Consider the following 11276-nt stretch of genomic DNA (forward strand, 5'->3'; position numbering starts at 1 on the left):
CTAGTTAGTTAAACTTCCTACCACTATTATCACTATTATTATTCTATAACAAAAGAAAATAAAAACAACTTTTTGATGTAGAACTCACTGGATAAAATAAAAATAATAGCTGATGTTCCACATGAAGCATGCTGTAGAGAACTTACCAAAACAAAATTCCAACATTGATATAATGCATGCTAAATCCGCTAATGGAAAATGAGAGCAGTGGCGAACATCATGATTTTTTTATTAGCCTAGTAGGATAACAATACATCCTTCGCAAAAGAAGTTATCTAACAGGCAAGAAAAGAAAAGAATTGTCAAAAAGGCCAAATATTCAATTTGTGGTTCCTCCAATTCCAAAAAAGCATCCCCCTGATCGTAATTACAATTATTATGTAATTGGAAATAGAACTTGGTACATTTCAGTTACCTCAAATATGCTTTGTGTGTAAACACAGCAGGACTAAAGAAATACACAGTTGGGGCTAAAGACAATTAATTATTACAGCAAAGGAAGTTAGGGTCATTGATAACCAGCTAGGTCTAGCTACCTCCGATTAACTTCAATCCAATTAAAATGAGCAATCGTAAGAACTAAGAAGCAGACTGTAAACAATAGAAAAGAATTCGGAAACCAACTACCATAAAATACTCTAGGGTGTCTGGATATAAGGAGGTATGAAGTCTAGAGAGTTATGAACTCTAGGGGCCCATAGTGTAAGGAGATGATAAAGTATAAAATTGATGGTTTTTAGTAGTGGAGCACACCAACTCCTTGAGCCAAACAAGGAGTGAAGTTCACAACTCCAACCTTTCAACACCAACCTCCAAACTCCTTTGGCCAAATAAACCCTTTGTGACTGCTAAAGTACTCATTGTTTGACTAAGAACTTATCACATCAAAGATTCAAAACTACCACTTTGTTCAGAACAAGAAACAACACTTTTTTTATTTTATCCTCTTACTCTTTCATTTTTTTCTCAATAAAAGTCTGGCTATCATCTCTAAAAACAATTATTCCTTTATTTTTTTCTCAAAGTTTGCTTATTCATCTAAAAATGAAACAACACTTCTGAGAGAAAAAATGAAATGAGGTTAATGCTTCAAAGATACAAAATCAATTTTGCCAACGAGTCTACTGATAGCTACCAAGAAGTGCTATCTTATTCTACTTAATTGGGCTCGTTCTATAATTTTACATGTTTCTTCTATACTTTTATAGGTATCGAGCACTTGGAGGATAGAATTGACCAATTGTACTACCCAATAGTATAGTTAGTACCGATCCAGAGTTAATAAATATTATTTGATTGGTCATTTGCAGGCAATAGCAAAAGCCCCTTTCATCTCCCATATCAAAATTAAAAATGGATAAGGAAAGGGAAAAGAGGGTGGAAGCAACTATAGCCGTACATCAACAGGTGACAAAGTTAAAGAATGACGGGAATTTAAATATCATGTAAAAATGGAAGGGCAGTAAGGAACCTACACGAGCAATCACAATAGATCCAGGAGCTGGAACAGCACCATGGGCCTTATGACCAGTCACTTCCACAGTTGATCTCTAACAATGCAAATCAGCCATACCATCAGCATCAGAGGGAATAAAAATTACCGATGATGAAAAATATTGGTGATAAAAATAAAGTAACCATTATAACATGCTTCTATGACGAGTATTAAGTCTAAAGATTAAGCCCTCATCTAAGCATAGGGGAAGAAAACCAAATAATTTGGTTTAAGACACTCCCCTGTTTATTCAGTCCAAGTTATGAAAGAAAACAAGAGGTAAACTGATCCTGTCCCTAACATGATACAATAGTACACCAAGGTAATAGTTTCTTCAAACACCAAAATCTATGAAGCACGAATATAGATATAAGACATAGATACGATACGACATGACACGAACACGACAACATGTCATTTTTAAAAGTTCGTACACAACAAGAACACGTTTATTGCAACGTACATTTTTTAAAATATACATCATTGTTAAATCAAAAGGAAATTCGAAGTCTGTGGGTTTATTTATATTCTTAAAAACTTAGTTTGGTCTATTTTGCTCCCAAACAACGTTTAAGAGGCAAGACGTAAGCCTCAAATAATGAATTAACATTTTACAAAACCTAAATTGGTAAAGCCACATATTGCTAAAGATGATAGTCATATAAAAGTATAAAAGTATAAAAAGAAGCTTCACCCAACCCCTACATTTTCACTTAATAAAAATTTTTGAAAGGACATCTTCATCATCATTACTACTACTATTATGAGCGATAGGCTTGATTTATACTATATGTGTTTGCTTTGAGCATTCTTAAGTTCAAAATAGTTAAAATAGTCCTAGTTTTAATTGTCATAACTCAAACCTGAATATTTTTGAAGGATTAGGCAAATCATTATTATTTTTCTAATCACTATGCAAGGCATAGAGATTTTAAGCCTCGGTACATTTTCCCAAAGGTGCAAGCCTCATTTGGGAGAGATGTAAGCCTCCTATGTTTCAACAAAGGCGTAAGTCTCGAAGGTAAAACTTAGAGCTTTGCCCCGAGGCAAGCCTCAAGGTGTAATCCTCAACAGCTTTTAGAAACATTACTCTCAAATTTTATTATTTTGGCCATATATATGTTGACTTGGTGTATGTAACAAGTGTTTGTGCATGTCTACCAAATGTTTATTCTATTTTGACTTTATTCGACTAGTGTCTAACACATCTAATGCATGCAAGTGTCTTATACTTGTCATGGGTTCAATTCATGGTGGCCACCTACCTAGAAATCAATTTCCTACAAGTATACTTCACACCCAAATGTTGTAGGATCAACCGGATTATCCTAAGAGATTAGTCGAAGTGTGCAAGTAGCCCAGATACTCACGAATATTTACAAAGATTGTCTTATACTTGTCCAACAAAAGTCATAGTGTCCAAGTGTTGAATACGGGTCAAACTAAAATGTTGGTGCTTCTTAGACTACGCGTAATGATGTATACCAAATGAGAGAATTTCATTAATGTCTAAAAGTTGTGAATATAAGAAGGCAAGTACTCTATTTAAAATTGAAAAGCAAACTAATCCTAATTCTAATTAATAAAAGAAACTAATCCAGGTCCTAATAAATTAAGAATTTGACCATAATACCTTAATTCCTACTACATCATTCTATCCCTCCAAAAAAAACTCATCCTCGAGTTTTAAAACAAAAATGAAGGTAAAAATAAAAAAAATAAGCCAATCGTATAGAGGCATCTCGAAACATCCAACATCAACAATATTTCAATTCTATGATTCCCACCGATCGATCCTAGAACTAATATGGTAAAAGAGCTTTGTTGTCAAAGAATATGCAGATTTCTCATAAAATGAATAAAAGCTCATTTTGTAAGTGTGATGAAAGTCCAATTGTGGTTTGATTTTTATTTCTTCGGTAGGTTTAGGTATGCGCCAGAAGACAGATTGTAATAATATTGGATGGACTTCAAAATCGAGTTGGGCCCGGAGATGATTATGGGTCAAAATGTGTGGATCATAGCCTGAGAAGACCAAAAAAGTTTTTTTTGGAATGCATTGGGCCATCTGGGTTGGGTTAAGAGAATGAAATGGATGGATGAATTGTAAAAATAATTATGGAACCAGGTTTGGGAATGTGCCATTTGGGTTGGGTCAAAAAGAAAAATTTGGGAACAATATTCACGAAGTCGTTCATCTTACACTGCTGCTTCATCTTCTTCTACCTTGTGACGATTGTGAATGGGATGTCAGCTGTCTTCCACTTTTCCACTTATTTCCTTCGTCAGCCAAGTAATCTTCTTCATCTTCCTTCTTGGCCGAAATTTTCTATTCGGTCCCTTTTGCTTTGCCAATGAAGTACCCAAAAGTGTTTGATTCAATATATGGCATCTCCCTTATCGTTTGGTAGTCTACAGGAGTTTTCACTTTTCTGCAAATAATTTTGTCCGTAGGTATTTTCTTCTTCTACCACGAGCTCCTGTTCAATCTTTCTACCTTTCTTATTCAATTCATCTTCCATTGATTTTTTCTTTTCTTCTACTGCGTTAATTTTTTCCGCAATTTCACAACCCATTTGGATGAGTTATTGATCTTCTTGAGTGACTAAATGTGATTCTTGACGGTATTTTGAAAAAAAATTATTAAGATTATGTCATTCTTGATTTTGTCCAAAAGAATTCGAATTTCATTCACTCTCTTTGATAGTTCTCTTTATAAATGTTTTTTTTTGAATATTTTTGTTTTCTTGAAAATGTTTCCACCTCCAAATTTGTGTTGGAATGATTCATGGGTATTCTTCGACGTTGGTGAAAGGTTGAGTTCGACTTCAAGTGGAGGATCTCACTTGACTCTCATCAAGGAGACATCCTCTCACTTTTATCCGTTGGTTAGTGCAGATGGCCTAGCTTGTTAGGTAACTCTATCTTTGGTTTCTTATTCCCCTACTGGTCTTGCCGGTTGGTTGGGGAGGTGTCAGGCTTTTTTCTCCTTTGTCTTCATCTTGTTTTCCAAGAAGGGAAAGGGCACAAGTATTGTTTGAAAGTCATTTGCCTCCTCATGTCTTCTCTAACTTTGTTTCATTCTCAAGTGCACCTTACCTTTTTCGATTGTACTTTGGGAAAGAGGTGACCAGTGTTTGCTCCATTGGGTCCTTCGTAAAGGCATTTTGATTTTGTGGAAGACAAGTTCTTGTATAGCGCGTGAAGTGGTTAAAGTTTCTTTTTCCCTCACGATCACTTTCTATGATTCAGATGGAAAGGACTTTATAGTCATGAGGATCCATGAAACTGCAAGGATTCATGGGAGGAAAGAAGTTTGGGATGAATTGGGGGATCTCTTTTGTGTGTGGCCCTATTTGGTGTGAGGATCTTTTAATGTTGTTCGAATGGCAAAATAACTAGATTCATGAGATCTTTTATTGATGGGTAATTTCTTTGACCCCCAACTGTTAAAATGGGAAATTAACTTCTAACTGTAGGACCATTGCACAGATTGAAAGATCTAAGGGGTGTTAGGAGTAAAAGGTGGAATCATAAAAGTAAAAGGATTTATGAAGTCTAGGGAGTTGTGAACTCTTGAAGCCCAAAATGTACCGTTAATCACGCTCTAGCCACAAGGCAGCGATTCATCCACCAGGCTTTGGTTCTTGTCTCCTTAGAACTCAAGCACACAGATGTACAACCTATTGAACAGATCATGTTCAAGTAAGGTCGTCTTGGGGCCCACAATGTAGAAGTTGATACGGTACAAAATGAATGTTTTTTAGTGGTAGGACCCACAAACTCCTTGGTCCGAACTCCCACAAACTCCTTGGGCCGAATTACTTCAAAACGTTGGCCTATAGTCTTAACTTCGAGCTCTAAAAGATGCGGCCTTGGTTCCTACTATTTTGAAAATATTGATCACCCTTCCTTCGAGCTAACATTTCCTCTTGGTGGAATATTTGAGTCCTTGGTAAGAAAGGTTATCGTTTTATGTGATAGGAGACATAAGAACTACATAAGTCCTTTGGTTATGAGTAATGGGAAGAGAACAAATAGTGACAAGGAAGTGGAAGAGAAGGTTCTGTCGATGTTCTCTAATCTCCATAGTCACGTTGTCATGCCAAAACCATTTATTCAAGTTATTGATTGGTGTCCTATTTTTCCTGGGATGGTGAGGAGTTGGTAGCCCCATCCTCTTTGGAAGAAATTAGGAAACCAGTTTTTGGTAGGGGTAAGGTAAATCTTCAAGGCCTTTCTTCCAAGATAAGTGGAATCTTATAAAGAGGGAGTTGGAAAATGCTTTTAAAGAATTCTTTGGAAGAGCATATTAAATTATTCCCTCTCAGAAAACTTCGTATGCCTTATTCTCACAAATGAGCACGTAGTTAGGGTTAAAGATTTCAAACCTATCAATCTTATCGCCAGTGTCTACAAGATCCTTGCTAATTGTTTATGAAAAGTGCTTCCTTCAACCATTTATCTTTTATAGTCGAGATGAGACCAATTATTGATCGAGCCCTAGAGCTAAGAATACGGAGAGTATGATTTTTAGAGTCAACGAGAAAGTTTACGACCATGTAGCCAAGGACTTCCTGGATAAGGTGCTGGAGACAAAGGGTTTCCGATATAAATAGAGAATGTGGATGTGAGGATGTGTCAAGAATGTGATTATTTGATTCTAATTGGTGGCTATCTGAAGGCAGGTGTCAGATACATTTTTTAGACCAACTCAAAAATCCGGGTCGGCTATAAACCCAAACCCTACCGGTTCCATTTTGTAAGGTCAAACCAACCTAAAATTTTTAGGTTGGCTCATCAGGTTGTATTTTTCTCTTTTCTTTTCCTTCTCCAATACAATTTTCTTCTCCCATACACAAAATCATATAACCTAAAGAAGTTATGGAAATAAAGAAGGTGCATTTGATGCATTGAAAGAAGAATCTCAACATATAGTCATCCAAAAACAAAATAAGATAAAATAGAGTGGTCAATCCAAAAGATTTATGACCTAATAAACTTGTCTTAGCCTCAGATTTGCATACATTGGGTTCTAAAGTAACAAATAAATAGAAAAAAAAATATAAGCAAAAACTTAAGAAGCACCTAGACTGAGGAGGGAAGCCAAGAACTAAGATGTGAGATCGTGAGAACCGATAATTTGAGATGGAGATGGAGATCGTGAGAAGGAGAGCTGAGAACTATGAATCTAAGATGGAAACCGTGAGGCAAACTAAGAGAGACGGCAACGGCGAATTGAGGGAGAAGGCGGCAGCAACATCCAATTGAAGGAGGAGACAGCGAGAATGATGAACTAAGAGAGGAGGCAACTACGAACTCTGGGAGACAAAGACGCAACATAGTTTGTGAGGTGGGAGAAGGGAGGGAGATGCAACGATAGAGAAAAACGCGTGAATTGTGACATTATGTTTGTATATGTATAGTTGGGTCAACTTGACCGATAAATTTAGTAACTTGAGACCCAACCCAAAAATCAAAATTTAAGATTTTTCATCCTAACCCAACCCTTACAGTTTGGGTTGGGTAATCCAAGTTCATCGGGTTACCGGGTTTTTGAACACCCCTATCCGAAGGGCTCAATAAAGGTCTCTAGAAGTTTTGAGTCAGGGGATCCTTTATCTCCTTTTTTTATAACTCTTGGTTGTCAACAAGTGGTATCATTTAAATGGGGTGGCTAGAGGCATTCTTGAGCCCTTTAAGGTGGGTGCTAAGGAGGATACAATGTTGTTTTGCTTCGGTAAAGAGGATTCCTTTTTTATCCTTAATCACATTCTTGGGATTCTTGGAGGCAATGTGAGGCTTAAAATTAAAAGGAGTAAGTGTCAAATTTTGGGCATTAATTGAGTAGGAAAGGCTTATAATATGGGTGAATCCGGTTCGTTGCGAGGTTGGTTCCATTTCCTCTTCCTATCTCAACCTCCCTTTGAACTCCTAGGGATCCCCCATGGAGAAGAAAAAAAGAGGTTAGCTCATGGAAGAAAAGCTTCTTTTTCAAAGTTGGGAGATTGACGCTAATCCAATTGGTGCTAAGTGGTATTCTCATTTATTACTTTTCTCTTTTATGCAACTATCTCGGTTTGCAAAAGTATTGAGAAGCTCAAGAGAGACTTCGAGGTTGAGGAAGGGAAAGGGTCACATCTGGTTAGCTGGGAAGTTGTGGGGAAACTGGGGGGGGGGGGGGGGGGGTGTTAAAGTTCGAAAATTTAGGATTATGCAACAAAGCCTTGTTGGAATGCAACAAAGCCTTGTTGGAAAAATGATTGTGACATTTTCCCCTTGAGCCCAAATCCTTTTGGCAGAAGATTATTATTAGCAAACATGGTCCCATCTTTATGAGAGGGTAGCAAAAGGCACGTCTTGTTTTATGGGTTGAGGGAGATGGCAAGGAAACGTATTTTAGGAAGATCATTGGGTAGGGGATGAACCCCATCTTCTACATTTCCTCGATTATAACATTTGTCTTGTCCTTTGGTTTCCGTCCAATAGGGAAACAATGGGAGTAGCCTCTTTTCCTTACTTGATTGAGGGTTGGACTTTAGGATGGGGAGAAGGGATATTCGTCTTCGGAGTCCTAAACCTTTGAAGAGCTTTTCTTGCAAGTCGTTCTTTAGAATTTTAGTGAACATCTCTCCTATTCTTGAGTTGATCTTCGATGTTTCATGGATGATCAAGATTCCAACAAAAGTTAAGTTCTTTCCCTAGCAAGTTTTGCTTGGTCGTGCGAATACTATGGATAAGATGTTGAGAAAGATGCCACCATTGATGGGTTCTTTTTTTGTAACCTTTGTCAAAAGGCTAAAGGGGGAGGAAAATCTATATCACCTCTTCTCTGGGAGTGTCAGTTTGCAAGATTTGCGTGAAATGGTTTCTTTCAAGAGGTTGATATTATGCTTGCCCGATAAAGGGATGTTTGGTTGATGATTGGAGAGTTCCTCCTCCGTCCGGACGTCAAAGATAAAGGTCATTTTCTTTGGTTAGCAATGGTGTTTGTGTTATTGTGGAATCTTTGCAAATGTGTTTTCTTTGGTTTTCAAGTGGTGGTAGAATCACCATGGCTAAATGAGTCCGCACAAATATACCATTGTACTACTTTCAAATTTTTTTCTTGCCCTAGACAGGTTCTTAACTCTCGGAGGAGATGATTAGACAACTTTTTTTTAGAAGAAATAAAGAGAGGGTGTTGTCAATCTTATTAACTAGGAAACCACCTCTCTTCCAACAACGATGGGAGGCTTGGGCATTGATCATCTTGCCATTCAAAATTGATCTCTTAGCTAAATGAGGCTGAAAAAAAAAATTCATTGCTTATAAATACCAATGGGAAGAGAAACTGTGGTAAACTTCTATGAGAAGTGCTAGCTTGTTTAAAGGTCCTTGATCCCAAACCATGCAGACCATTCTTCTCCACAACGATTGAAACAAAATTAAGACAGGCATAGGGAACAGAAAACACTTTTGGAATGATGAGTGTCTGATTAATTGTCCGTGTATGTTGACTTCCCTTAACTGTACGAAATTGTTGACTTGAAGGATTTGATGGTGAGCCATTCCCAGACTACAACTCATAATAATTGAGGTTTGAAATTCAGAACAAATTTCAGTGACTTCGAGGTTGAACAGTGGGTCGTTCCCTCAAATAAGTTGTCTGGTACTAGCCTATATAACTGGGAAGATGTGAAACTGGGGATACTTGAAAGTGGAGAAGCTTTTTCAATTTCCTAAGCTTATCAAAAATCAAAAGGTTAAGGCCTTTTTTTGTGGATTTTCTCCTTTTGAGGGTTTGAGCACATGCTATAGAACAAATTTTGTTGACAATGAATGTTCTGGTATAAAAACAAAAATTAAAAAAAATAATTAATCAATTAAATTAAATTTTGAAAAACTAACTGAAGAGTTTTTAAGTGAGAAATTATAGTTAATCAGAACTCATTGATAGTATGATATTACGAAAAAGTAGAAATAGCCATGAGAGATTGCAAATAGAAAGTCCGTTGTGATATGAGGGAAGTAAAGTTGTAATCACAAAAATAGAGAGTAAATTTATAACGGGAAAGAGATGTACATACGTAATACATTACCATAGACATGATTATGAGCCTTGCCTAGTAGTTTCCATGGTTAAATCTAAGACGGCGACAGCATCAAATTAAACCGACCAAGTATCAATTACCCAAGAAACTATAACAGGGTTCGGAAGAAAGCACATTAGATGTTGAAATACATCGTATAATTATTTTCCTTTTCCAAAGAAAGCAAAAAACTCAAACGGGGTTTAAAGAAAGCAATTCCTTTCGTCCAAAGACCAAACATTGTCAAGTAAAACTAACAGGGATGCAAAATATACAACAGTAACAATAAACTCGAAACATAAAAAGATGAAGTAAAAGAGGGTACCAAATCCGAAGAGTCAGAGGGAGGAGGAATAATGCGGCGGAAACCAGAAAGAGAAGCATAAACAGTGTTGTCGGCGACATAGGCGCCTCTTCCAGGTTTGAAATCCGAAAAGTTACCGAGAATTTCACCTGGAGTGACGAACTCAGTCTCCTTCTCGCCTTCCTTCATTGTGATTCTTACAAACTCCGTCCAATCTACACTAAATGGTATCGAAAGTATAGGTTTTGAGATTGGAACACACTGGGTTTCAATTCAAACTGCCGCCCTGCCCTCTGCTTACACTTGGTTGCACCCAAATTTTCGAGCCAAGACCGAGCCGCCTACCAATATTTGAAAATTGAAACTAAAAAAACTTCGAAATTGCATAAGAAATTGGATGTGTTGTAAAGAATGATACAGAAAATATAATATTAAATGGTAAATTTAGGTTAATATAACAAAAGTGTTAAATATTTACTACCTATATAATTATTTAAGAAAAGTAGTTCAATTATTTTTTCATAAATTTTATATTTATTCTTATTGGTTTGGATTTTTGCACGACTATTTTTTAGTTCTTTTTCTTTTCTTTTCTTTTTTGATTTATTCATATCTTCTCGCATCATTACTTCTTCTTTCATATTTCTACTTTTTCTTATTTGTGATTCTTCATTTCCTCTTCTAGAATTTCTTCCATCTTCTTCATCTCTCATCTTCTTTTTTTCTTCTTGGTACAAAATCTAAACGATATTGGTGGATGTAATGCCCCAAAATTTCGAGGTAAATTTTATCTTATGTTAATTTTCAGGATTTAAAATTCTTTCGGTGTTAATTTTGGTCGGTTTAGAAGAGGAAAGAAAAAGAAATTGAAGGGTATGATTTTTTTTAATATAATATAGTATAAATTAATATAATAATAATATAATATAAATTATATTATTATTATTATTATTTAATTTAAATATATATATATATATTATTTTAAAAAAAAAAACCCTAAACGCGCGCTGCCCCCACCCCCTGTGTTCTTCAATCTTCTTCCACTTCTCCTTCTTCTTCAGATCGTTCACCGACGCCGCCACCCATGGTCTTCAAGTTTCTTCTCCTTTTTCCGTCAACGCCAACAAGCTGTCTCCGTCTCTGTACCTGTTCGCCTCGCAACGCCGCCGTCCGCAGCCGTCCCTGTTCTCCATCCGCACACGGCCAGCCACCGACCGGATCCCCAAATCGGTCATCCGACCGTGCGCAGCTGACGCTCTCTCCCTCCCTCTTCGTCTCTACCACCTCCGACGCTTCCTCTCTCCTCATCCCGTGTACCCAACGCAGCCCAGAACAACCGAGGTGAGCTGCTCACTTCTGTCGTCGTACGTTCCTCATTCAGCCGTCGTCGAGTGAAGCAGAGAAG

General features: G+C 36.9%; 1 protein-coding gene across 3 annotated transcripts in view; it reads right to left on the reverse strand.

Annotated features, from left to right (window-relative positions):
- The window catches only part of LOC103502755 (uncharacterized), a 28369-nt gene extending 18083 nt beyond the window's left edge, over nt 1-10286 (reverse strand). The window contains exons 1-2 of one of the 3 annotated variants that reach the window (XM_051084304.1): nt 9893-10286; nt 1476-1550 (exon numbers count right to left, since the gene is read on the reverse strand). In XM_051084304.1, the coding sequence (XP_050940261.1) occupies nt 1476-1550; nt 9893-10060 (243 nt within the window). In that variant the 5' untranslated portion in view covers nt 10061-10286. The remainder of the gene's footprint in view (nt 1-1475; nt 1551-9892) is intronic. The other 2 variants (XM_008466826.3, XM_051084303.1) reach the window with 2 other exon arrangements.
- Nucleotides 10287-11276: the final 990 nt, after the last annotated feature.

The sequence above is a fragment of the Cucumis melo genome, chromosome 4 (genome assembly GCF_025177605.1).
Source record: "Cucumis melo cultivar AY chromosome 4, USDA_Cmelo_AY_1.0, whole genome shotgun sequence".
NCBI lineage: Eukaryota > Viridiplantae > Streptophyta > Magnoliopsida > Cucurbitales > Cucurbitaceae > Cucumis > Cucumis melo.